Raw genomic sequence first — 26,797 nt, forward strand, 5'->3', positions numbered from 1 at the left:
TTTTCAAAGCTTTCTCTGGCTATGGAATGGGAAACTGGTTGGAAAGAGGCCTTTGGCCTCTATTTAATAGATGACAGAGAAACCAGTAAGGAAGTTGATCCAGTCTTCTAGATCAGGGGTGGGTGGTGGCACAGAAGAGAGAAGTAAACTGGACGACTAAAGAAATAGTTAGAAGGCAGAACCAGCAAGACTTACTGGGTGTATGCTGCAGTGAGGGGGCATGGAGGGAGAGGCACTAAACAATAAACACGTATTTGAGGAAGGAAGGAGGGATGGAAGGAATTCGTATTCCTGCCATATTTACTGCACGAAATGCCTTCCCTCTACGCCATCTTTCCAGGCACAATACCTTCCCATTTCCTCTACAAAACTGACTCTGATTGATCTTGTCCCCTTCTTTCCAGGAGTGTTCTAGAATTTTAGAGCTGAACATTTCTGAGATACATAGTGGTTGAGAGAACTTAGACACTGCCTGAAGACAGAGATCATGTTTTAGTCAACTTTCTATCCCACCCACCTCATCTACCCAACACTTGTAGAGATCGTCATTAGAGAACACTTTCTCTGACTTCATGAGTGGTGCAGTCATAAACAGCCTATGCTAATAGAATGCTCCCTGACCCATTAGGCATTCTATGGAGCTTTCACAACCATTTTCTTCTTGAATCTTCCCAGAATTCTTATAAAATGAGTACTATTGCAGAGGAAATAAGCCCAGAGCTAAAGTGACATGTCCAAGGTCACACATGCTAAAGGAAATGGCAGTGCTAAGATTTGAACCTAGATCCTGTTTCCAAATGGGATGCTTTTTACAACTCTCCATGGAGGGTAAATATTCATATGTACTTGAGACAGTAAACTCTCAGAGGCAGCTAAGTGCTACTTCTAAGAATCCTTCCCAGTTTCAGTAATTAATTTATTCAACAATATTTAGTGAGCACCTAGGGGTGCCTGGATGACTCAGTTGGTTAAGACTCTGACTCTTGATCTCAGCTCAGGTCTTGATCTCAGGGTAGTAAGTTCGAGCACTGCATTGGGCTCCTCACTGGGGTGGAACCTACTTAAAAAAAATACATAATATTTATTGAGCACCTACTACATTCTAGGAATGGCACCTAGGATTAGGAGTAAGGTACAGCAATGAACAAGGCAAGAAGGTGCTTGCCCTCAGTCTAGTTGAGGGAGCCGGCCAAACAAGGAAACAAATGTATAAACAGTTTTAAGTGGGAAATGCTATAAAGAAAATATACAAGGTGATGGAGGTAAATGTGTATCCTTATCATGGGCATTACTTTGAATAGAGTAGTCAGAGAAAGCCTCTTAGAAAACTGACATTTGAAACCCGACCTTGGTCTTCAGGAGGCGCTTAACGAAAGTTTGCATTTCCCCACAAACCTAGTTTGGAAACCAGCGTCTAAAATAAAAACGTACTTAGTGTGCACAGGGGCCGCTCCCAGGCCTCCAACGCGGGCCACCTCACTGGCACTGGACAGTTCCCGGACTAGTCTGGCCGCCACCACTAGAGGGCGCCGCGGGTCTCCCCAGGCCCCAGGAGGCGCCGCGGCCTGAGGCACTGCTACACTGACACCTGGCACCCACCGCGTCGTGGCCCCGAAGCCCGGGGTACGGACAGAGGGCAAGGGCGGCGCTAGGAAGCCCTAGGGAATCGCGAGGGATCAGCAGGCCCTCAGCGAGAGGACGCCCTCAGGATCACAAACCCGACCACTGCCATACGTCCTCACTGCCTCGAGGACAGCCCGTTTCCGGCGCCTTTAAATCAGGAAATACTGGCTGCGTCCAATCCTGGTCCTTCTTTCGCCACTCAGTCTTAGCGTCGGTTCCTCACCGGGGGAGCGCAAGGCAGGCTAGCTATGGATACCAATCAGCACTCAGGAAAGGCGCATGCGTTCTGGAACGAACGTGACGTCCGGTGAACTTTGACCTAAAGGCGACCTCCTCTCCTCTCCCCCTCCCTCGCTGTGAAGATGGCGCTCTCCAGGGTGTGCTGGGCTCGGGCTGCTCTGTGGGGTTCAGCGGTCACTCCCGGACCTCATGTCACCCGGAAGCTGCAACTTGTTCGCTGTGGCCTGGCCTGGGGGGCCCCTCGGTGAGGGACCTGGGAGAAAGGAAAGCGTTTCTGACGTACAGGCCTTTCCAAGTGTCTCAACCTTGTTTGCATGCTGTCTCTTAATTCTCAGCGTTCCACGCCCTGGCCCGGGGGCTTTTATGCTGCTGGGAACTCGCATCCCGATCGCCGCTAGTGATACGGCTTCCTGACCCTCACAACTCTTAGTGCCCCATGTTTTCCGAAATACCCAAGTGTCCTGAACTCATCCTTCAGCCTCCCTTTTTGGCTTAGGTTTTACGGCTTCTTATCTGGATCCCATCTCTTTGGCCTTAGCATGCTGTTCAAATGGTCCCTCAGGCTTTGCGCTCCCTGCAGACTCCTACCACACCCGACATTGCTTCCTGCCTGATGTCTCAACTGCCCGATGTTTTTCTCCGTCTGCTTATCTGTCCTTGTGCCCAAGATCTTCCTTGGATTTCAGAAGATTCAGGTCTTAGAATACATTTTCTGAGACTGGTGTTTTACATTAGTGAAAGGGGCTCCAGGACTGATTCCCAGACAGTCTCTTTGATCTTCCTTGTAGGTCTTCAAAGCTTCACCTTTCACCAAAGGCAGATGTGAAGAGCTTGATTTCTTATGTGGTGGCCAAGACTAAAGTGATTAATGGGAAATATCATCGTTTCTTGGGTCGTCATTTCCCCCGCTTCTATGTCCTGTACACAGTCTTCATGAAAGGTAAAACCAAAACAAATCCCTTGAATCCGTTCGTGGGCAATGCCAAAGAGTTTAGAATAAGTAAGATTACTTGCATGTTCTGCTATGTGGGTGTGAACTGGGGTGTTCTCTGTTTCATAAATGCTTGAGGATTAAATTAGTTCTTCTAAGTTAGCACTTCTGAAGAATGTTTCTAGAAAAGTATTATGACAAACAACTTATGACAACATCCAGGGGGAATATAGGTATTTTTGCATTTTTCTTAACCACACACAGCTGACTGTTGCAGAAATTCTTTGACATGTATAAGGCCAGGCATCTACAGCTTCACAGACCGGCCCTATGATTCATCAGTTGACTGGGCCCATAAGAAAATGTGGTCTAATGCTTGTCACAAATCTGCCCTAGGTAGCATATCGTGGAAATAGCACTACATATATTTATTTTCTGAATGTTTTCATTCAGATCAGAGCTGTGCTGGTTACTAGAAGATGGTATAATGACAGGTGTCCACACCGGTGCCGGACTGCCTGGCTTCAGATCCCAGCTTGTCACTGGCTGTGTGACTGGACTAGTTACTTAACGTCCCTGTCCCTTGATTTTCTTGTCTGTAAAATATGGAAAATAATAGGACCTACATACTGACCACGTAGTTGTGAAAACTAAATAAATACATCAATACATGTAAAGTACTTATGGCCTGATCATAGTATGTGCTCAATAAATGTATCTATACCTATTATTGTACTCTATACTTTTATCGTAACAGCAGTTACAATAAACTACTGTATTGTCGGCTGTGAATATTATCATGACTATTACTAACTTCATGGACTTGCAAAATCTAAAGTAGAAATAGAATGGCTGCTTTGTCTGCTACCAGGTTTATAACTAGAATTAAATGAGAAAAGGGTCTGGAAAAGCATTTTGGTTGGTTTGTTTTTAAGCTTTTTTTTTTTTTTTTAGATTTTATTTATTTTTGAGAGAGAGAGCACGAGCAGGGGGAGGGGCAGGCAGAGGGAGAGGGAGAAGCAGAGTCCCCACTGAGCAGGGAACTCGACTGGGGGCTCGATCCCAGCACCCTGGGATCGTGACCTGAGCCAAAGGCAGAACGCTTAACTGACTGAGCCAGCCCGGTGCTCCTGTTTTTAAACTTATTAATTATGGAAAATTTTAAATATACACAAATATAGAATAATGTAATGAATTTTCATGTACTCAGCCTCACTTCAACAATTATCAACTCGTGGCCATCAATCTCAATTCATTTATACACTTGCCTTCGCCTGTATTATTTTGAAGCCAGCCTAGACATTATATCATTTCATTTATAAATAGGAAGGCATTTTTAAAAAACTAAAGCCTTCGGTAAAATATAAGAATTATCAGATGAACAACAACAAAAAAGATGCAGTCATAGAAATATGTTGAATTATATTTCTTTTTTTTTTTTTTTTTTTAAAGATTTTATTTATTTATTCGACAGAGAGAGAGACAGCCAGCGAGAGAGGGAACACAAGCAGGGGGAGTGGGAGAGGAAGAAGCAGGCTCATAGCGGAGGAGCCTGATGCGGGGCTCGATCCCGGAACGCCGGGATCACGCCCTGAGCCGAAGGCAGACGCTTAACCACTGTGCCACCCAGGCGCCCCTGAATTATATTTCTGAAAGTCTTCTAGAAAGGAAATAAGTTAATATCTGGTTGGGGACTACCTAAGGTTAATTGAGCAAGATTTCCTGAGGTTAGGGAGCTTTTGATTTTTTGTCTTAAAGAGGGAGTGAGTAGTGAACTGGAAGAGGAAGAGCATCCCATAGTAGATCACAGAAGGCCAACTTGGCTGGAAGAAAGGTGATGTGCTGGGGGGATAAGGAATGAGAAGAGAGATCTAGGTTGGCCTCACAAGAGTTTCAAGTGTCCTAGGTTAGAGCTCTGATTTAGAGTAGTGTTGGGGAGGGACAAGTATGTGTGTTGTGGGTAAACGTGGAGTTGGAAGCTGTGGTAAGATTCAAACTGGGATAACATCACTCTCTGTCCTCTACTTCAATGAGGCAGGATTGCAGATGTTATGGGCTGATGCCAAAAAGGCTAGAAGAATAAAGGCAAATATGTGGAAGCACAATATAAAGTTTCATCAACTTCCGTACCGGGAGATGGAGCATTTGAGACAGGTATGGGCCAGGGGCAGATATCCAGAAGTTCATGGTGACGTAATTCAAGTTAACCAAGGGCTCAAGCTTTTTTCTTTCCTATCTTGTTCACCCCCGATCACCCTTTTCCCCTGCACTGGGAGATCAAAGTATTGAACTAAAGGAGAGCGTCAGGTTATAACCTGTCAGCATTGGGTTTATTCAGAGGTGTAGCCCTCTGTAACAGAGCTCCGTGGCGATTCTGGCCTCCGTCCTGAATAAAAGTGATAAAATACTAAAATCCAGTTCTGACTATATAAAAATCTGCAAGGATCCAAAAGGCAGCGGGAAAGTAGTATTTGGTGGTGACTTGATGGGTAGTTTTGAAGCTGAGAGTGAGAACCTAGGACCCGTTCAGCATATCAAGAAGAATTTGTTGAGGGATTTAGCATAATGTCGGGCCCCGTACTAGACATTATTTGGGATACAAAAATGAACACATCAGGGCTTCTGTCCCCGAGGAACTTGCTAACCAGAGGTAGATAGAAATAACCTTGATCCTTCTCTGGGCGCAATAGAAGTTTACTGCACAGTGTGGGGGAGGGATTGTTAATTGTATTAAGAACTTACTTGGGTTAAAACTGCATCTGTCTTTATTTCTGCTTAGTTCCGTCGAGACGTCACCAAGTGTCTTTTCCTAGGTATTATTTCCATTCCACCCTTTGCCAACTACCTGGTCTTCTTGCTAATGTGAGTACAGATTTCTGTCTTGCCAGCATATTGAAGAAATATAGATTTTTTTAATTAAAAATTATTTCAAGAACTTTCCATTTCAGAAGTAGGCAGAGATGATCACACCTCCTGCTCCAGTGAGCCACTCAGTAGCACTTGGATTACTGGATCAGCTGGCTGCAGGTGTAGGTCGCCTAGCTTTACCCGTCTCTTAGCAGCCCCTATGTGATGGGCAATAATATTATGACCTTTTCCATCATCCCTAGAGGCAGCAACCCACTCCCTGAGAAGCATAGCAATTTGGGAGAATCTTTTTTTTTTTTCAGGAGAGAAATGCATTTCATATTCTGATAACATAAATCTTTATTACTTTACTTTGTATCCAGAGATGACAGTTTTATTTTATTTTATTTATTTACTTTAAAGATTTTATTTATTTATTTGAGAGAGAGAGAGCATGAGCTGGGGGAGGGGCAGAGGGAGAAGGAGGGGCAGACTCCCTGCTGAGCAGGGAGCCCAATGCAGGACTTGATTCCAGGACCCTGGGATCACGACCTGAGCTGAAGGCAGACACTTAACCGACAGAGCCACCTAGGTGCCCCAGTTTTTTTTTTTTTTTTTTTTTTTTTTAATAATTTATTTTGAGAGAGAGAGAGCAAGAATGAGTGAGCTCGGGAGGAGGACAGAGGGAGAGAATCTCAAGCAGACTGAGCATGGAGCCCAACAGGGGGCTCGATCCCATAATGGTAAGATCATGACCTGAGCCAAAATCAGGAGTCAGACACTTAACCAACTGAGCCACCCAGGCCCCCCAAAGGTGACACTTTTAAGCTCTGATCTTGCATGGTATTTTAGTTATCTGTTGCTATATAACGAACAGCCGCGAAGCTTAGTAGCTTTTCATGGTTTTGTGGGCCAGGAAATTGGGCAGGGTTCAGGTGGGTGACTGAATTTTCTCTTCCATGTGGTGTTGACGGAAGTCCTTCAGGGGTATTTAGCTGATGAAGGGACTAATCTAGATGGTCTAAAGTCACTCTTCTGTCTGGTGCCTTAGCAGGGATGGCTGGAAGGCTGGAGCTCTGAGTTAGAGTGCCTACGGGTGGCCTCTTAAATATGGTGGCCTCAGAGTCATGGGGCTTCCTACCTGACAGCTCAGGGCTCCGGGGGTCAGTGTTTCAGCAAATAAGAATCTGGTTGACCTTTTATAACCTAGCCTCCGAGGTCACAAAGACTCACTCTGCTCTGTTTTATTGGTTCAATCAGTCACCCGGATTTAAAAAGTAAGGAGACAGGGACCTTCTCAATAAGAGGAATGCCAGGGAATTTGCGGCCATGCTTTAAACCACCACCCATGTAGAAAAATGAATTAAAACCGCCTTTGCCTTGAACATTTTATACACACGAACGGACTGCGCTACAGTGTGAGGTTGTCAGCGTCACATACGGTGACCGGCTCTGTCTGCAGCTCTCTCCAGCTCGGTCCAAAGTGTGTTCTTCAAATGCTTTAGTTCCCGTGAAGTCATTTCGTCTCGTGACCGCACGCGAGGCTGCCCCGCTACCGCGTCCTTTCACGTGACCTCAGTCATGTTGCCTGGAATTGTGCTTCCGTGTACCTTTAAGCCTCGGTCTGAGACTCATTTACAGGAAAGAGCAGTGAGGTAGGGAAGTCACGTCTCCGTCTCTCCTTCCTGGCGTTCATGTCTTCCAAACGCTCTCTTGGATCGCTTTGAAAGATGCCTGTTTCAGCAGGTGACCTCGCGGTTCCTTTTCCTTTCAGGTACCTGTTTCCTAGGCAGCTACTGATCCAACATTTCTGGACCCCAAGGCAACAGATTGATTTCTTAGATATCTATCATGCTCGCCGGAAGCAGTCGCACCCAGAAATCCTTTGTCATTTAGAAAAGGCTCTCCCTCTCGTCTCTGATGCAGGACTCCGGTGGCATATGACAGAGCTATGCACCAAGGTACTCTTCCAGCTAACCCTTCCTGCAAACTCCGACTCTTGTGCGATCCCGTTTGCACTAAAACTAGGACAAAGGGCCAGGCAGAACCTTCCTAACCTCTACCAATCTCTCACCTCTCCCAAGATCCAGCATGGTACCCACCCAGCAATACATGATATCCTGGCTCTGAGAGAGTGTTTCTCTAACCATCCTCTGGGCATGAAGCAACTCCATGCTTTGCAAATGGTGAGCACTCTGAGGCTTTCTGTGTCCCGCAGCCTCACCTTGCCTCAGGTCTTGCGTGTGGTAATAACCGTGCTGACTTTCTCCTCCTGTGTTGTTGTGTTACAGAAAGCCTTGAGTCGAGCCATGCTTCTCACGCCTTATCTGCCTCCTTTCTTGTTGAGGCACCGTTTAAAGACTCACACCACTGTGATTCACCAACTGGACAAAGCTTTGGCAAAGCTCGGGATTAGCCAGCTGACTCCTCAGGAGGTGAAATCGGTAAGAACTCATTGCGATATCAACCCTCGGTCCTTGGTGGGCTCTTGGGCTCACGGGGCTGGGAGCTTACAGAGAGCTCCCTGTTTTGCTTCTTAGAACAAAGCCCAAACTCTTTATTCTTTCACCTCACTTCTGTGTCTTTTTTCTCAGCGAACTTAACTCATGGAAAAGGAATTGCCCATAGTAATTTTGGTTTATGTTTCTCTTGGCCCTTCAGAAACCAAAGACACTATTCTTTAGACCTACTGTTTCCGATTATATAGGCCCCTTTGCATGTCCTCTTGTCCGTCGTAGTTCAGATTGCTGTGGAGAAAGGTTTCTTGTGGGCGTGAGGTTATAACTTTTGTTATATTTTGTATTATTTGTGGGTTTACATTTCATGGGCATATTTGCTATGTGATTCTTGAGGACTGTTCCCTTCTGAGTGATACAGGCTTGTTATCTTCGTGGCCTGAATTCAACCCATATTGCTGAAGAGAGGTGTCGAACTTGGCTAGGAGAGTGGCTACAGATTTCCTGCAGCCTGAAAGGTAAGACACAGCCCTGTGGTTATGACACTAAAATCCGAAGCATTTTTCTATTTGATTCTAAGATTATTTTGGAGTTGATTATTGAGTACTGTGAGACCCTTATTTAATGTATGTATCTAATTGAAAGGGCATAAACTCATTTGCCTGCAGGACCTTAGCAGGTAATGAAGTGGACTGTACAAGACAAGAGGGAGTAGTGAGGGTTGTGGGAGCCCGAGACGGCACGCATGCCCGTCTGAGGCAGCTTCTCAGCCCCAGCACTGTCGATGCTAATGTCCTGGGCGTTAGAGGATCTCTAGCAGTATCCGTGGTCTCTACCCACTAGGTGCCAACAGCATCCTCCACACCAGTTGTTTTTCTTTCTTTTTTTTTTTTTTTTTTTAAGATTTTTATTTATTTATTTGACAGAGAGACAGCGAGAGGGGGAACACAAGCGGGGGGAGTGGGAGAGGGAGAAGCAGTCCTCCCACCGAGCAGGGAGCCCGATGGGGGGCTCGATCCGAGGACCCTGGGATCATGACCTGAGCTTAAGGCAGATGCTTAACGACTGAGCCACCAGGTGCCCCTCCACACCAGTTTGGCAACCAAAACTGTCTCCAGACATTGCCAGATGTCCAGTGGGGGAGAGGAGAATAGAATTACCTCAACTGAGGAGCACTAGTCGAAAGGCACTCAAATTCAGAACAAAAACACTCAATTTGGTTAAATAAAAAGTACCTGCAGGTGGGTGTTCGGCCTGTGGGTCTCTCGTTGGAACCTTTGGCTAGGCCTTGATGTTTTCTAAGCATGTGAATGTCAGGGTAGGCCTACTACTCTCCTTGGAGCCAAGAAATGTTTCCAGAGCACCAGCTTCTACCAGAAGAATCCCAAGGGTGGCAGTGGTGTTTAGTATCGTTACCATCTCCTGATTTTCTACCGCCCCCCCTTAAGAGTCAAGGACTGAGGAGGGGTAGAAAGGAGTATCCTGAAGGAAAGGAAAACATACATGCAGGGACTGGAACGAAGCAGGGGAACTTTGAGAACAGTAGCCCCTTGACGTCACCTCTGCACGGCTTCCGCCTCTTGTCTTAAGCCCTGTCCCCCGAGGCTTAGGAGGCTTCGCTGTTCCTGGCCCGGCCACTGACGCTTACGGTGTTTACAGAAGCTGAGCTGTCCCTCTTGCTGCACAGCGTGGTCCTGCTCTCCATCAACTACACGGGGACGAGGCGCTGAGCGAGCGTGGCGCGGACGGCACCGTCCTGCAGTCACACGGGGCGGCATGCGTCCCGAGCGGCACCGGTCAGCAGGGGTCTGTGCGCGGTGGGGTGTGCGGGAGGCGGAGGACCAGGCGCCTGGCCTTCGCGGCCTGGTGCCCGGGTTGGAGCTGGAACCGAAACACGCCCTCTGACCGGGGGCGGCCCACGTGAGCTGTCACCCAGCTTCCTCGGAATCAGCCCGAGCTGGCAGCAGCCTCTGCCCTGGCCTTTCCTTGTGGCGTGTGAGGTTCAGAGCTGAGGAAGCGGGCTCTTGCCTCAGCTGGAAACCCTGGGGCTTACCCGCTGCCACGTTCTTCACAGCCGCGTTTTTGTTACGCTTTCTGGCCGGTGGGGGGACGGCGCTGTTTAAATTGGAGCATTTACGTCTCTGCGTGTACTTCGATGCTGCCCTCAAATCTTTTTTGTGATGACCAAAAATAGGCTTTTTAAAAAAATTTTTTGGTCCCCTCACTGGGTTAACCACTCTCTTTCCTTTCCTAATCCTTGAACATTTTTTTTTAAAAGCCAATAGTCATTCATACATGGGCACTTTCTAATGGAAAAGATGAAAGGAAATGCCAAGTGCTTCTTGCCCCTTCCCGTGTTTACAGCCTTCACCCCCCTTGTCTTACTCGTTTCTGGGCTGTGGTGCAGCCCCGAAGGATCTTCAACTCCGCTACCTCCACTGTGCTGCAGCGGTCCGGCTGTACCGGCCGGGGGCTGCCTCCTCCGGGCCGTGGAGTAAACCTCTAAGGTACTGATCCCGCCCCGCCTGGGACCCCAGGAGAGGCCCGCATTGTGAGTTGGGGTTAGCTGTTGTCTGTGTACATTGACCTGTAGTGACTTATTGTGCATGCATGAAGCACTGTTTTAAAGCCAAGTAAAGATTGCCTGAAACCAGTTGCTGGAAGTGACTTCTGCATACTCTAATTATTTTGCTGAAGCTCCTTTGACAAGACTGACAAAACCGAACTAATGGGGGAGGTAGTCGGTTGGAATAGAAGCTTCTGGTGGAAGTTCGGGGGGAACTGATTTGACATTGATCCTCTTTTTTTGCTGGACTTTAAGATGGTAACAGGGAATAGAGACTTTGGAATGAACAAATGAGCCCCCAGAGGAGGGACTACAGGAAGGGAAAAGCTCCAACAGCGCAGGGTCGAGGCCTGCTTCAGCTGAAGAGCTGCATAAGGGCCTATGATGCAAGTCAAGCTCTTGATGCTCCAAAGAGAATGTTCTGGTTTTTTCCACCATAATGTTGTTAACATTAATCTCTAACTGACCTAATTAGTTTTATGTATGACGCTAGAGAAATACCCTTTCTCTAACAAGTAACGAGCCTGCCAAGATAAAGAATAACACACTGTTCTTCTGAATATTTCTTTAATATTACATTTAAATATTCTCTTTAAATACAGCATTATCACAATGTAAAGGACCTAAAAGGCAAAAAAAAAAAAAAAACTTTTCGGAGAACCAGACAAGCTTTGGATTCACATTGAAAATACTACCTGTATACAGTTTGTGAGAAAGGAAACTGGAAAATAACGAGTTGCAATAAGATTTCCTTTATCTAGGCCGAGACTGAGCAGGACCGAAGCCATCTGCTCCTGTGATCAGAGGCCTAGGCTTAGCTTTTCTAGCAACCGTGAGCTAGAATTCTGTCCAGCTCAGGTAGCACCAGAAACGAGATGGACTAGGTTGTAGAAAAGGCCCTTTGCTTGACAAGACAATTAATGCTCAATGTTAATATTCAGCATTAAAAACTCGGGATCAGCATGAGTCAGAATTGTTAATGGAGGGATGGACTTGGATTAAGAAACTAGTTTTTCAGATATCGCTTCTTGGCCTTTTGGCTAAGATCAAGTGAAGAAACTAGTGTTTCAGAAAAACCAAATATTTTGGGGGCTGGCAGGCAGTTTGACAATTAGATTCAGATTCTTGGTTTGATCCCAAAGGCTAAAGTGTCTCTTAATGAGCAGCTGGAATCCACTTCCTAGGTGAGGCTGGAGCCTTCCTAAGGAGGGAATGTATGGAGCCCACCCTCCCCCTCCAACACAAACTTTCAGGAAGATTCTTCTCCGGAGTCAAATTTGCAGCGAAGCTTCAGACTTGTATTCAAGGAGCCGGCTGAAGGTGGGAGAGTGTCTAGATCTCGGGTACTTAAGACTGTTTCGTGAGGCTAGAGGATGGGGGGAGACAAGGTCCTGTACTTAAGAACTCCCCTCCAAATGTAAAACCAAGCAAAACCAGAATGAACAGGAGAGGCAGACTGGGTTACAAGATCTAAGTACAAGGCCTCGCAGGCTCAGTTGAGAGCTCTCATGGGTGGGACGCTGCTGCGACGTACGTACAGGGTGCGTTAACGTTCCACGAAGCAGCTCGGTGAGCAAGGGAAGTGGGAAGAGTTCTCTCCCCCACCCAAACCGAAAAGGTTTTATCGCTGTTCTTTCCTGGTTAATGAACCATACCAGAAGTGAAGCATGATGTCAAGGGTGCTGGAGAAGAGTGTTTTGCTCCCTCCTGCCTCCGAATGGAGCGGAGGTAACTGCTAATAAAAAGAATTCAGTGGTGGTCAGTGGAGCACATCCTGGAACGTAAGCTGGACATAAGGTGAATAGGAACTGTGCCCGCCCCCCCCCCCCCCCCGGAGAGGTAAGAACTGAGTTTGCGTCCCACTTGATCGATCTCAAAGGTTATAGTCAGAACTTGAATTCTTTGGAACCTGGGAGCTGCATTTAAGAATTAGTTTGGCTTGCAGTTTTGACATTATCAAGATGGAGGGACCCAATAAACGTCTGCAGTTCTTGGGGCGGGGGCGGTGGGTGGACAGGAATAGTTTAAGAACTCTCCAACCCTGTCTATCCAAGGACCACGAGGGTAGATACAGAAAAAAAGAACAAAAACTAGTCAGTGACTTTAGATTGCCACATCCTATGTTCCTTTAAAGCTCAAACCTCCCAGAGTGGGAGGGACCTGGGTGAGAAAGCAAGTGTGGCACAAATAAAGTCTTCTTTCCAGACGGCAGCCTGTTCCTGCTGCCTCTTTTGGACGCAGTTAGTGCTCCGTATATGCCTCCCATGGGACGTGCGAGTCCCAGCCTAGAGCCGCCTGACAGAGCGGGCATTAGACGCAGACAGAAGACTCCGGCTCTTCAGGCCACATCCCTAGCCAATCTAGCTTTTTCTTCGAGGGAAACAGAGGAGGGGGGAAAAAGATAAATGGACAAGCTTAACTCTAATACCTAAGAACATGTGAAAGAAATAATTCAAGTTACAGACCAGGAATCCCCAGTGTGGGGAACAGGTCAGAGAACACCAAACATGTCAAATATTAACTTATTTACCAAATAGGGGCCAGGGAAGGCAGGGTACATTTGTATAAATCCTGGAGGTCGTCTACAGAAGCAGAGACCCTTCGATCCACTCCTCCTTAGATGTGACCAGATGACATTCCAGCTGATGACGGTAACACCAAAGTGGGGTATCGGGCTGACTGATGAGACAATGAGCTTGTACCCCATCTGGAGCTCAGGAAAGGAGAAGGGGCTTTGCCATGCTGTTCAAATTATTGTGTTCTGGTCCCTACATAAAGAATAGCTGCTTGAATTACCCAGCTTCTCCTGTGAGATCCTCATTCTTTGATCCAGTGGCCCAGAGAGCTCAGCGTTCAGCACCACGCAGCCGCCTCGGCCCCGGGACTCTCCCCAGATCAAGCCGGGACTGATCTCCTTGGTTCCGTTTACCCTTTAAAAAATACCTTTACAAACAATTCTTTCCCACCCATTCCCCCAAGACCCCAATAAAATAACATGGGAGTAGCAGCTGCGTCTACAGTTTTGTTTTGAAATGGTGTTAGGTAAAATAAGGGAATAAATAGAGAACGGGTAAGAGGCAGAATCTCCATCCCCGTGTCACACTGCCAGAGGGGGTTCTAGGGAAGAATCTTCGGGGGGCCTGTCCTCACTCTGCTGTGAGGCTCTCTCCACCACACAGCCCTCTTCGTTGTCCGTGCGGAAGGGGAGGCTCGAGGGGGACCAAGAGGGGCGGAAGTCTTCATTCTCGGGCTCCTCAGGGTTACAATCTTCGGGCACTAGCGCTTCTAGAGTGGACGTTTTCCCCACTTCCGATTTACACAGGGCGGCTGGGTCTGTGGGGCTACAGGCCACCAGTGAGGTAACAGGGAGAGAGAAGACGCTCAGATCCTTCTCCTTGGGGAAAGAGGGTGGGACTTCCTCTGTACTCGGCTCTCCTTTCACCCCCAGGACCGGCCTCTGCTCCACCTGATAATAGACCAGCGGCCCACTGTTCAAGTAGGATGGGCTGTTCACCGCCGAGGCAGCAGCGTGGTCTGAGTTCTCGGCAAAGCACAGCACCGACGAGCCCGGGGGCAGCTGAGCCTGGATGAGAATGGGGGCTGTCAGGCCCGGGCACAGCTCTTCGGGCACCGCCAGGGGCTCCTCCAGGATGCACACGCCCAGGCTCTCTATGCTGGAGTCCAGGCTGGCACTAGAGCCGCTGGAATCTTCCTCTGCCTTGAGCCGCTCCAGCTCCTCCGCGCTCTGCAGGTGCATGACCGCCGTCTCGTTCTCGGCAATGAACTCCTGGAAGTCCTGTGTCTCCGAGCCCTGGGCCCCTGTCGGGCTGCCGCTGGCCGCGGGGGACGGCTCCTCGTCGGGGGCGGGGGGGCGGCTCACCTGCCGCTTGTTCTCCAGCTCCAGCTTCATGATGGTGTGGAGGTAATGAGTCCGGACCCGGATTGGATTGAATTCTATGCGCCCCGCCATGTTCCCGCAGCCGTCCCGCGAACAGCCACATGGAAAGGACATGCGGTCCACCTGAGGAGGGGACGAGAAGGGTGAGGGAAGATGAGACCCACAGATTCAATGATGGAGACAGGAGACATGAGCTGGCAAACACAGGCAGCTGGGATTCGAGGTCTTAAAAGAGAAATAAGCAGGACAAATGTAACGCGCGGCCTGACCGACCAGAGCACCAGGGGGTAGTTATCAGACCACCTGCATTTCAGCTCCAGCACAGCCAGTAAGTAGCACTGTGCCCTCAGGAGGGCCCCTTACCTCAGGGGCGCCCGGGTGGTGCCATCAGTCAAGCATACGACCCTTGGTTTAGGCTCAGGCCATGATCTCAGGGTCATGGGATGGAGCCCCGCATCGGGCTCCGGGCTCAGCGCAGTCTTCTTGGCCCTCTGCCCTTTCCCCTGCTTGTGCTCTCTCTCAAATAAATAAAATCTTTTTTTTTTTAAGGTTTTATTCATTTGAGAGAGAGAGAGCGGGAGCAGAGCAGAGGGAGAGGGAGAAGCAGACTCCCTGCTGAGCTGGGAGCCGGCCCTGGGGCTTGATCCCAGGACCTGGAGATTGAGACCTGAACCAGAAGCAGATGCCCAACCATCGGAGCCACCCAGGCGCCCCTCAAATAAACAAAATCTTTAAAAAGAAAAAAAAAAAAGTCCTTTATCTCTCCAGGGCTTTGTTTCCTGTTCCAAATAAAATGTAGCCAAAAATCACGTTAAAGGGCCTTTCCAGTTAAGAGTCCAGAGATACCGCTCTGAATGCTGACAGTTCTCAGAGTAGAAGAAATTTTTGTGCCTCAGAGACTTCCAGAACTTCCCTAGTCTATTGAGAAAACAAAGGCAGAGGCCCAAGCCTACTGCCTTCTGCAACGACAGGGAAAGGAAGCAGAAGATCTAGCTGCTTGGTCCAAAGCAATATTTTCTAGGGAAACTAAGCGGAAGTGCCTTGGTTTTGCTAGGGTACTGTAGTGACGATTCAAACATAATAACGGCCAGCTTTTCACCACCCACTTCATTTTTCCCTGACGGTTGACCAGTTTGCGTCTGGAGCAGTTACTAAGATAACGAACTTACAGACCAGGAATATCTGGAAAGGAGATCCTCTCTGCCTCCTTATCCCCCTTTTGGACTCCCAAAAGGAAAGAAGCCCACACATACCAAAAATAAAATAAAATAAACGTAAGCAAATATGTATATACAAATACACAATGTCTTCCTATGGTATCAACTTCTAGAACTCTCCATTCCAGTTCTTAGGAGCAGTCCAATTCTTAGGACTATTCTCAGGACTGTATAACAGACTGACTCATTATGGGACTTCAGTCTGAAAAGAAGTGTTTGGCCAGATCTGCTACCGCTATTACCTACCTAAAAATAAGACAGAAAAAGTTCATTAGCATATACTCAACCACAAGGACTCGGCACCCACATCCTCAGTATACAAGTTTGAAATAAATGTCATCCGTTGGGATGGTACTGCTGTTTTCAACGGAGATATGCCTTCTAAACTGTCCCTTCCTTGTCAGGCCAGCTAGCGGATGATGTCTTCCATCTTTTAAGACACTGGACTTAAGCTCTGCCAGGCCAAGTCCGATCCTGAGTTACAGAAACCCGAGAATTACTGTGAGTTTCACAAAACTGGAGTAGAGGTCCTCTGAGTGTTTGCAAGATAAGATCTAAAGGCCTACACCATCTCTCTGCTTCTCTTTAGCTCATGACATCAGTCAATATTTAAGGAACAGCTACTAATGTTAAACTTACTAACCCATGTTCCCCCCTTTGCTCACAGCTGCTGCTTATCACTTATGAGGTGAGAACTACAGAAAAGATCACTGTTATCTCCCCAGCCTAGGAATCCCGCCATGCTTGGTTTTTCCCTTGGTGGAGGAGGGCTGTGGAACTAGGCAGTGTTCCCAGCCCTGGGGAATCCACCCACGGACGATAGGCAGCCCCCCGTGTTCCCTGGTACCCCCATCACATCCCCCGGACTCTGGAGGAGATCTACCGTCTCAGGCCAACTTGGACTGACCTGGCATTTAATCCCAGCCTGACTACAGGCACACGCTTCTGGATCACAATACAGGCGACAGTCACAACCACACTCTTCCCGTGACAGGCGGATGGCTCGCAGTTCTTGCTTCTCTTCAGCATCGATGCGGTGGACCCCCGAAGCCCTCAGCAAGGCTCGTCGCCGTTTGGTGGGCAGGGGCTGCAGGAAGAAGTAATCGTCCACCTCCACGTTCTCCACGTCAATATCTTCATCTGAAACATCATCCAGGGTCAGGCCGTCGGCCTCCACCGACTCCACTGTCCCATTCTTGGTCAGCTGCCAGGAGACGGGAAGGGAAGGTTAGCCTCCAGTGTCCTCAGCAGGCGCCGCCCCACACCCAGCATCTAGAGCTGCAGAGCCCAACTGAACTTTCTGCGATGAGGGGCACATCCGCGCTGCTCGCGGCACACGGGGCTCCTGCGCGCTGTACCCGTGGCTAGTGCTAAGCAGAAGGGGGACTTTTAATTTTACTTCATATTAATAAAGTAAAAATAGCCCCACGTGGCTAGTCACGACCATACTGGGTAGTTGAAGAGAATCAGTCTAGAGCAGGACGGCAGGAAGCCGTATGCAGCTCTGTCACCTCCCTGTCAACACAGGGGCTATCACCTTTCCAGATCGAAGTTCCTCAAAGCCCGCGTCTCATCTTCCCTCCCAGAAGATAGGATTTTCCCACAAATATACCCTCCACCCCCCAGACCTGTGTCCCGTAACTTCAGCTAACTTGCCTTCCAACACAGGGAGGAGAAGGTCTATCCATGGCCGATGTTCCTTGGATGTACAGATAACCTCTGGATGTACAGATAACCTTTGGCAAAACACCCTTCGATCTGCACCCCAAAGGACCCAAAACCACACTGTGGGAAGAAGAGCACACTAAAGTGTAGAACGAGGCTACCAGGTCTTTGTCAATGACCCTGAATCCCCACAGTGTGAAGAATCATCTGCAGACACAGAAGAGCTTCGTGTCACTGGGAGGAGGAGAAAAGGACCAAATTCCTCACGGCTCTCCGAGAAAGCCCGCACTTCCAACGCCACAGCCTAGAATGTAGTCGTCGCCCTTTCTAACCTCCCTGTTTGATTTCAGAGAAGAGCCGTGTGTGACGTAGGCTGGCATGTATGATACTGAGGCGCGATCTGTACGCAGGAATCTGGGTTCTCTGGGCTAAGAAGGACGGAGAACCGGGAAAGGGAGTGTTCGTGGAAGGACGGGCTGAAGACAGCTGGCTGAATGAGTTCTGAAAACTCAGTGGAGAATTCAAGGAAAGAAAATGAGACTTCGGGATTCCCAGAGCTCTGGAAGCTCCTAGCAGGATGCGAGGCAAGCTCCTGGCGGGCGGGTTCGTTTCATCAGACCCAGCCGCGCTCGTGGAGGAACAACTCCTGGGACAGACATGATGCAACAGGGCCGCTAATCAGCGCCACACCTGTTCTGTTTGTTTGTGGGCAGGGGGGGGGGCGCAGTGGTGTTTCTGGGGGTTTCCTGGTCTGGTATTTCTGTCCCAGGCAGACCCACGCGGAGGGGCCCTTCTGCCGACCTTGGGGCTGCTCCCGCCTGTTTTGCTGGGCATGGCCTCCTTCCTCCCCAGCACCCTCCCTCCTGCTGTCCTCTCAAGGGAAAGAGATCAGAGATGCAATCGGAAGAAACCCACGTAGATGTAAGAATTTCATGCAACACGACAGAGGTGGCATTTCAAACCAAGTGAGAAAGACAGTACTCTGCTCATTAAATGATAGTGGGATAACTGGATATTCTTCTGAAAAAGAAGTGAAGTTGGATTCCCAATTCATACTACCCATGATAATGAATTCCAAGTGAATAAAAGGCCAAAATTTTTTTTAAAAAATAGTGAAAGTATTAGAAGAAGTATAGGTCATTAAAGCTACGGAGCACCAGCTTTTCTGGGGGGAAGGGGACAACCTAAAGAGGAAAATTAATAGGAGACGGCACACGGAGATGTGAAAGATGTATTTTTTTTACATCGACAGTCTCCCCTGTAGAGTATTAAAGATAAGAAAAATTTCTAAGAAAAGAGTAAACTGGACCCGGGAAGGGCAAAGTGAGGGTTTCTCTCGACACAAAGATGCGTTCGTTGCCACTAGTGCGGCTGTTCACCAAATCGGCTAGTAAGCAGGAGTCTTCTGTCGGCCTTGAGTTTGCCCAGCTCCGTCCCTAGACCTCGGACAAGGGGCCACAGAACAGGATGGAATCATGCTTTGACAGGTCATCCCTCTACCAGATCCAGGAGAGAGATTTCTTCTAGGGAAAAGGAAGAAAAGCCTTCACGGCCAACGAGGAGAACAGTGTTTATTTCCCCCGCTGTTGCTATAGCAGCGGGAAGGCCACAGGGTCAGGGACGGAATTCCTCAGACACAAGAAAGGGACGCCTCGATGTCGTTCCAGTCAGAAAAACAGGTGGGAGGCTTTGGGAGGCGGCTGCGCGAAGGGGACGGAGCTGTCAGAGGGAGAGAGGAAGGGGACGTCGTTAGCCCCCATCCTCCGGCCACACGACATTTTGGCGTGGCTCGTGAGGACTTCGCCCTGGACCCTGGCAGACGCAGCCCCGTTTGAATAGGGCCGCACGGAACTTGGCCAGGCCGAAAGCAGCGGTGCCCAAACCGGGAGCTAGGAGCTCCGGGGAAGTTTCTGCGGCCTGGCGTGGAGCGCCACGCGGTGCCGAGAGCAAACGGGCAGCTGCGAAGGGCGCCCTGGAACAGCCGGGTCCCCTTCCGGCGCCTGAAGAGCTGGTGTGGCGGCAGAGGGCGCGCGGCGCCCCACGAAGTGAAACAGCCCTTTGGCAACGCTGTGGCGGACACCCGACAGAGCGCCCCGCGGGAGACGGGGTCACAGAGACCGCAGGGTCTCTCGGAGGAAACCCGTTCTGTGCCCCGGGACACTAGACGGTCGTTTGACGAGAGCCTGCAACACTGTGCTTCCTCAGGTTCCGCCGGTGGCGCACCTGAATATTTTCAGGTAGTCGCACCTCCAACTTTCAAAAAATCTGCCGAGGGGGCGAGGGGAGGGAAGTCTAGGCAAGCCATTTTGCTATCTTGTATCCCCACCAGAGACAACAAGGAGGTGTCTCAGACCGAGATTTGATTCCAAATGTGAGGCTTCTCACTAGAAAGATCTGGAATCTTTACATGCCAAAGGCAAGAGTGAAATTAAAAAGAACAAATAATCAAGAGACCTAGGCAGTTTCCCACTTTATCTTGGCACATGGTTAAGAACCCGGACCCCAGGCCCCTTGGGCACCTTCATCTTCTTGGCATGGAGTTTCTCCTCCTTCAGGTGCTCGCGAAGAATCTCCCGATGGTTCACCTCCTGCTCCTGAGCGAACTCACAGAGCGTGTAGCTGCGAACCGAGTTATGGCGCTGGGCCATGCCCAGAGAGCTCCCGCCCTGGCTGGGCACGCTGGTGAAGCCCTGGCGCCGGGCAAAGTAGTACACGGTCACCTGGTCAAAGCGCACATTCTTCCTCCGCAGCTGCTTCTGCCGCTTGAGGATGGAGGTGGCTGAGAAGGGAGCACAGAGCGGTCTCACCAACCCCGAATCGGCCTGCCCGCGGCCCTCATTCTTTCTCATCCGGCTAGGCACTCAACTGTTGTCCGAAGCGCTCTCTGTACCTTGAGACAGTTCTAATCCTCACATGATAAATGCACAGTGGGGAGGGACCCTGAACATCAGCAGGTCCGTACCACGGCCTCCAGACTGACTTCCCCGAACAGATGACCACAAGAGCTAATTCTGGACATCAGCTGGGAAGAGGATCTCTAGGTAATCTTTTCAGGATATAACCATCTATATGGCTTCACTGTCCAATGCGACAACTACTAGCCACACGTGGCGATTTAAAATAATGATTTAAAAGAAAATTTAAAATTCGGCTCCTCGGTTACACCAATCACATTTCAAGTGCTCAAAGCTACATATGGCTAATGGCTACCGTACTGGGCAGTGTGGATATAAAACATTTCTATCATAACAGAAAATTCTATTGGACAGTGTTCTCTATAGCTGGGGATGGTGTACTTCTTCTCTAACGGGCCAGACAGCAAATACTTTAGGCTTTGCAGGCCATGAGGTCTCTGCTGCAACTACTCAACTCTGCCACTGTATCACGAAAGCAATTACACTGTGTGTGGCTGTGTGCCAATAAAACTTTATTTACAAAAATGGGCAGTGGCCCAGATCTGGTCTGTAGGCAACCTCTGGTCTATAGAATCAGAAGTTCTTTCCAAGAAATTAACGGAGCCATTAGAACTAAGAAATCCGGAGCTGCCCCAGTTGTCCAGGCACCATTTGTCCTGCTAGAGTGACAACTGTGTGGGACTCTGGTGGGTAAGGGTAAAATCCTGGATTTCTGCTTCTTCAATTTAATTCAGCCCATTCTGGGGACCTATAAACCACAGCGTAAGAAAAATCAGCTAGAATAAGTCAGACCTACGTCTATGATATTAGAGCAATAAAGTCCTCCAAAGAGTGAGGCTGGGCTAAGAGTGGAAAAGATCACGGTTAAGGGAAAATCCCCCAGCCAGAGAGAAGCTGTCTCAGGGACTGCAATGGGCTCTGATGCTCAGAGGATGTGGGTGGAGGCAGGGGGTGGAGGGGCTCACTCACGTGTGAAGCTGGCAGTTGTAGGAGGATTGAGGCTGTCACAGCTGTCAGCACTGTCACTGCTGGAGATCTCATCATCTGAGTTGGAAACTGATGAGCCCACGTCCACATCATCAAACTTCCTCTTGAGACTCGAGCCCGCGAATGCATCCATTGGTTTCAAAGGGGTTTCCTTGGGGAGCCCACCACGTTGGCCCCAAAGCCCCTGCTCACCACCAGTTAGCCAGGTGCATTAGGATTCTGCCCAGGGGAAAAGAGGAATCAGCATTCCCATCCTGAGCCAGACCCCTCCCAAGTCTATACGCACAGCTCTCCAAGCGAAGACAGAGAGTCCCTGAGCTAGCACTGATGTCTGGTCTCTCGAGACTAGGTCATTTCTCTACTTATTCTGGCCAACAATCTCCTACTTTTATTTCCCTTTAGCCCCTCCAGTCTCAGTGGCTCATAGAATAACGAGATGAGTAACAGCGGCACCTTTCCGAGCAGAGTGAAGGCCTTTGGTTCCAAGCCAGCTGGGCTCTGGGTTTCATTAGCCCGGGGATAACGGGAGCTGCTCCTGTGCTCACACAGGAGAGCTCTCCAAGGGGCCAGTAGGAGGGACTGGGGATCAGAGGCAGAATTAGGCTGTGCCTGAACCTAGAGTAGATCCAATTATTTTTCCTAGTGAAAATTTAGCCTGGCTTTTCCCAAAGTGTATATATTAAATAAACCAGTTCCATGGATATTAATAGCTTTACATGGAAATAGGACCGCTGTCTCCAAACAGTTTAGAAAAGTGCTTTTGAGAGGATAGCTTGGAGGCTTTAAATATGTTAATAAGCATGGTGAAGGGTGAGAGCAAACACAGGGCAGGGGTCCCCATACCCGATTATGGAACCCTGTTCCCAGAGCGTCTCAGGGGGCAAATGATTCTTGGAACGCACTTTGGGAAATACTGCTCTCGGTTCTAAGGTTCACAGTACATCAGAAGCCAGGGAAACACTTTACCCAGATTTTCACAAGGGTGAAGTGTCTCACCAGGCTCCTAGAAAGGTCAAATTTGGTTCCAAAGAATGGACTGAAGGTTAGAATCTGCACTGCCTTCAAAACCCAGAATCTCTTCCAATCTCACACAGCTCCATAAAATAGGGCTCAGCGGGTCTATCATCATCATCCCCTGTGCGAGGAAAACTTAGCTTTACCATTTTAGTCCTCCGTAAAGAAGCTGGCAAGGGGAAAACAAATAGCTAAAGAAGTGACAGTGGACTCTGGTGACATCAATATGGCGGGCAGTGTTTTCAACATGTCGCGCACACACAGAGTCTGGGATGGTCCATTTCCCAGGTACAAATCTTTCTCCTTCTCCTTCTTTGGACTTAAGTTCCCAAGAAGATAAATCTGCTTGACAGAAATGCTGTCAGAGCCGGGGCCACATGTGATGATACGAAGCCTCCCTGCTTCGCCTCAGTAATGCCCGAATCTCCCCAGACTATGATCTCACTAGTTGCTAATTATGCAGCAGGAATAACAACACTGCCCAGAAAGACAGGGCCGCATTACTGCAGAGCTACCCAGAATATACTGTGGTGTCAAGAGATGCCTGCTACAGAGCTGTTTTTCTGGTCTGTGTCTCTCAGAAGCAATTCGCCTGCTCTTGGATCAGCTCTACGTAGTCAACCAGACCTAATAAGTACTCGAGCAAAGAGATTTCCTGATCTATCCATCCAGCTCTCATCAAAATTCTGCATTCGAGTCCCAAGATGTACCTAAGAAACCTCAGCCATCATAGGTCTCAGACAAGCACATTCCTGAAATAAATTTGGCCGGGGGGGGGGGGGAATCAAGTACTTGGTAAGAATTGTAATGAAATTTAAAAACGAACCCAGAGTGTCAATTCTGTTCCTCAGGTTCCTGATCTTCCCATTAGAGCTCACATTCCTAGGACATATTAAGCATGGAGAGAGCCAAGGACCTTTGAATGGGGTAAGGTTGGAGCTGGGTTTAAAGACACCTCTTAACTAACAAATTTCTTATTCCATTCGAAGACGGGGGTTGGTAATCTTTACAACTGAGAACTTAGGTGGGTGGGATAAAAAAAAAAAGAGAGAGAATAGTGTTGACCACCGAATTTTTTCCTCCCCACCTGAAGACGTTCTCAACCACATGAAAACTCAGATGGAGCTGAAAATCTGCTTTCTCAGAAAGGGCCTAATAAGCCCAGCTTCAGTTTTAACTGAGATGTCTAGTGTTGCTACTGGGAAAGTGGCTTTTTCCTCAGTCAGGAAGCATGCAGGGCTTTATGACTGGAAGCAAATGTGGAGACCTGTTCTTTCCTCCCGTGTCCCTTTGCTTCCAATAGTTGTGGCTTCCCTTTGAATATTTCTCTTTAAGCCCTGCATGAGGTTGGGTTTGGTCCAAAGTCATCTTTATTATTAAAATCCTCACTGGCTTAACCCAACTGCCCTCAGGGGTACGGCTTCCTCTGGTGCAGCAAGGACTGCTGGCTCTTTGTTCCGTTCTCCTTCGCCCTTGTCTCTAGGTCTTCCCCACTCCCACTCCCGGAACAGTGGCTTCTGGGCAATGATAAGAGGGAGGTAAGAAAGAGGAAAAAAAAAAAGAAAGAAAAGACGTGAAACCTAGGAGAAAGATATTTTCCTTAAAATGCCGGAGAATCATCTGAACCCATGGCTACATGTGTGAGTCGTGTGCATACCGACTGAGCTCTCCTCACCCTACCCAGGATGTCTGCATCACGTTCTCTGACTTTCACTCCACTATATATATATTATACACACACACACACACACACACACACATAAATAAAATCCATCGATTCTGTCCTGACAACCAGTATATATTTAAATTTCAACCCAGCCTTCCTTGTCCAACTCTGGTGTGAACTTGTCAGAAAAAGATACTCGTTGGGCACCAAAAGCAAACCTCCCATCCACTTCCAGAGTGGCCTGAAGAGACCTTTCTTTGCAACAGAAAGAACTAGAATAGGTCCCACACTTTCCAGTTCATCAAATCAATCTCTTTTCAAACCATAATTCGAAATCCGTCATTCCCACCTCTCTCAACAATTCACTGGCAGAGGATCAATGCCTGTGTTCGAGAAACACTTGCGAGTTACACTCCAAGCACTTAAACCCCTACAGAAATAATGAAGGGGAGACTGGAAACGCAGGCCATAACTGACAGTTAACTGTCAAAATGACCAACTCAAACAACAAATGCTTTTGGAGAAAATAATACAAACCCCTATAAAAGCTTTTTAATGCCAGTGAAATGAAAGGTCAGCTGACACTTTCTGGCTACATGCCTTATGGTCTTTTCTCAAGTGTTTCTAGCTGAATATTTCCCAGAGGTATATGAAATAAAGCATATCCACGGTAAAGAGAAGATACGAGGCTAGCACCAAATAAGGATCTATAGCGTATATGCATTGTAGTCCTACATCTAAGCCTTTTCAGGCCTGTAGGATTCCTATTACAACCTCCCAAAAAACAAAACAAAACAAAAAATACAGCCTATGTGAGACCAGCAAAAAAGGGACCGCCAGAAAAAAGTCTGTGGATTCAAAATGTTATTTGCAAAGTTAGGTAACGAAAGCCTCTCTCTTAATTGAATATAAAATCATAAGACAAGGTAGATCTCACAGGAGAAAGCCTCCTCACTCCACTGGAACCCAACCTTTTGCTAAAGGTCAAGGGACGAAAATCTCTGGTAAGACTGTCGGAGTTGCCTTCTGTAGCTGGGTTAGAGGAAGGCAGGCTTGCTGCTAAATGTTTGGATAAACCTGAGTAAGATGACCTGACCTGTTTCTCCTTTCACAAGATATTGCAGTTGATTCTCAAATACTATGAATTTCATGGATCCATGTGTCCTTGTGATTACCAGGATCATGAACTTATAAAGTGCTTGAGTGCAAACATACTGTTTAAACTAGGTATTTTAAGGAAGCCCCCCTCTAACCCTCACGTTTTTTGTTTTTTTACCCATTCACTGACACAAGGTTAGAATTTGGTTTCCATGTCTAAACCACCATCGTATGGAGGACACAAGATCTTTGTGGAAGACCAGGCACATGATGCTGCAGGAACCATTGACTCTCAAGGATATCCAGTCATTTCTAACTCTGGCACACACCAACATCCTCCCGGCTTTGGAGATTAGCAAGATGTGAAGTCAGAAAAGAAAATGAAAATCTGAATCAACTACGGATTTACCTTAAACTGAAAACTGCAGGACAAGAGGACACTGTGTCTCTTGGGGATAACTTCTAACATTGCATATTGAAGAACGGTTTGTGTATCACACTGCCACTCTAACCCCTTTAAAGGGATAAATCAAGACCATGGCACTAAAAGGGATGGATGGCAGTCAGCTGCGTGTTTGGGCCTGTGAAAAATGATCAAGCTAGCAGCCAGGGCAAGTGATGCTTTCGTTTTCCCCCACAACGCCAGAAAAATGGGCGACATCAGGAACCTGAGCTGAAAGGACATGTCAAGGCATCAGTTCCCTTTAATGGACACCCATGCTGAACCCTTCAGCTCCCGTCCCATTTCTCTGATTCCTGCTAACCTTCCCGCTCATTCCAATCGTCTGCAGCCCCTGCCCAGCTTTCCTCATCCCTTCCTGCCTGCTACTCACAAATTCCCAACCACTCCTCCCACATTTTCCTCTATCCGCCCTCCCCTTCCCTCACTTCCCTCCATCCTACATCATCTCCACTCCATTCCGAACTCAACCCTCATCCGCAATCCTGCCAGCCTCCAAGCCGCCCATCGGTCTCCCCCGAGCTGCCCCCGCAGTCCGGGCCCGCGTCCTCCGTGCCCCTAGCTCCCACGCCTCTCCCGACTCTTTCCCTTCCCAGCGGCGCCCTGGCTCCCCGCCCCCCGACCGCTCCCGTCCGAGCCTCCCTCATTTCTGACCCCTCCATCCGCGCAGCTCTGGGTTGACCACTCCTCCACAGCCGCCCGAGGGCCGATCCCGAGAAAGGACGAGGCGGCACCCTCTGCCCCGCACCCCCAGGCCCATTACCGGCCCCGCCGCAGCTGCCTCCTCCCGTGATGGTCTCTGCCGCCCCCGCTGCCGCCGCCGCCGCCGCCCTAGCCCGGGTGGGAAGGAGAGAGGAGATAGCGAGTCCCGGGCCCGGGGCGACGGTCGGGGAGTTCCCAGGGCGGCAGGGCTGGGAGGGAGGGCGGGTGGGCAGATCGGCCGGCAGGCGGCGGAGGGCGGGCGGCTCCAGCAACTCGGGCGCCCCCGGTAGCAGACGCCCAGAACCGCCCCGGCTCCGGCTAACAATAGGCTCCGGTCGCAGCGCTCTGGCTCTTATAGGCGCCGGCACGTCCTGACCGAGCCCCGGGGCAAGCTGGGAAATGGAGTCTACGTGCCAGCCCCACGCCCGCGGCATGCCGGGAATTGGAGGCGGCGACCGGCGCAGAGCCGAAAGTCGCCTGCAGATGGGCTCTGGAGGCGGGGTCTTTGCTGC

The 26,797-nt window shown here is 49.0% G+C and overlaps 2 protein-coding genes and 1 long non-coding RNA gene across 10 annotated transcripts; 2 read left to right on the plus strand and 1 right to left on the minus strand.

Annotated features, from left to right (window-relative positions):
• Positions 1–1,955: 1,955 nt before the first annotated feature.
• On the plus strand, positions 1,956–10,750 carry LETMD1 (LETM1 domain containing 1). 6 transcript variants are annotated; one of them, XR_003317000.3, is made up of 10 exons: positions 1,958–2,107; positions 2,652–2,803; positions 4,833–4,948; positions 5,574–5,656; positions 7,416–7,602; positions 7,726–7,827; positions 7,933–8,085; positions 8,519–8,615; positions 9,757–9,893; positions 10,462–10,564. XR_003317000.3 is itself a non-coding variant. In XM_026501866.4 (9 exons), the coding sequence occupies exons 1-9, from the start codon at positions 1,986–1,988 to the stop codon at positions 9,825–9,827; spliced, it is 1,083 nt and encodes a 360-aa protein (XP_026357651.1). In that variant the 5' UTR covers positions 1,956–1,985; the 3' UTR covers positions 9,828–10,750. The 6 variants fall into 6 exon arrangements, 5 of the variants coding, with proteins under 5 accessions (XP_026357651.1, XP_057174856.1, XP_026357652.1 ...); XM_026501866.4 differs by having other exon boundaries at positions 1,956–2,107; positions 9,757–10,750; XM_057318873.1 differs by having other exon boundaries at positions 8,519–10,750.
• Positions 10,751–11,213: 463 nt separating this feature from the next.
• CSRNP2 (cysteine and serine rich nuclear protein 2) lies at positions 11,214–26,583 on the minus strand. Of its 3 annotated transcripts, none has more exons than XM_026501864.4 (5): positions 26,347–26,583; positions 21,328–21,564; positions 19,963–20,222; positions 16,686–16,982; positions 11,214–14,684 (listed from the first exon to the last, which is right to left on the minus strand). In XM_026501864.4, exons 2-5 carry the CDS (start codon positions 21,476–21,478, stop codon positions 13,761–13,763), a joined length of 1,632 nt encoding a protein of 543 aa, XP_026357649.1. In that variant the 5' UTR covers positions 21,479–21,564; positions 26,347–26,583; the 3' UTR covers positions 11,214–13,760. The 3 variants fall into 3 exon arrangements, with proteins under 3 accessions (XP_026357649.1, XP_026357650.1, XP_057174855.1); XM_026501865.4 differs by lacking the exon at positions 26,347–26,583 and adding an exon at positions 26,238–26,340; XM_057318872.1 differs by lacking the exon at positions 26,347–26,583 and adding an exon at positions 25,533–26,055.
• LOC130544870 (uncharacterized) lies at positions 14,133–18,727 on the plus strand. Its single transcript, XR_008961553.1, has 2 exons — positions 14,133–14,889; positions 15,111–18,727. It is a non-coding gene; the product is annotated as an uncharacterized LOC130544870 (long non-coding RNA).
• Positions 26,584–26,797: the final 214 nt, after the last annotated feature.

This window comes from Ursus arctos, unplaced genomic scaffold, assembly GCF_023065955.2.
Source record: "Ursus arctos isolate Adak ecotype North America unplaced genomic scaffold, UrsArc2.0 scaffold_26, whole genome shotgun sequence".
Lineage (NCBI taxonomy): Eukaryota > Metazoa > Chordata > Mammalia > Carnivora > Ursidae > Ursus > Ursus arctos.

What these genes read in the sequence shown, in the direction of transcription:
- LETMD1 (XM_057318873.1), top strand. Translation starts at nt 1,986, where the DNA reads ATGGCGCTCTCCAGGGTGTGCTGGGCTCGGGCTGCTCTGTGGGGTTCA. An exon ending in GTACACAGTCTTCATGAAAG is followed by an intron (nt 2,804 to 4,832) that starts GTAAAACCAAAA and finishes TCAATGAGGCAG; the next exon opens with GATTGCAGATGTTATGGGCT. An exon ending in TGACAGAGCTATGCACCAAG is followed by an intron (nt 7,603 to 7,725) that starts GTACTCTTCCAG and finishes ACCTCTCCCAAG; the next exon opens with ATCCAGCATGGTACCCACCC.
- CSRNP2 (XM_026501864.4), bottom strand. Translation starts at nt 21,478, where the DNA reads ATGGATGCATTCGCGGGCTCGAGTCTCAAGAGGAAGTTTGATGATGTG. An exon ending in TCCATGCCAAGAAGATGAAG is followed by an intron (nt 16,983 to 19,962) that starts GTGCCCAAGGGG and finishes GTCTCCTGGCAG; the next exon opens with CTGACCAAGAATGGGACAGT. An exon ending in AGGCTGGGATTAAATGCCAG is followed by an intron (nt 14,685 to 16,685) that starts GTCAGTCCAAGT and finishes TCCCCTCCTCAG; the next exon opens with GTGGACCGCATGTCCTTTCC.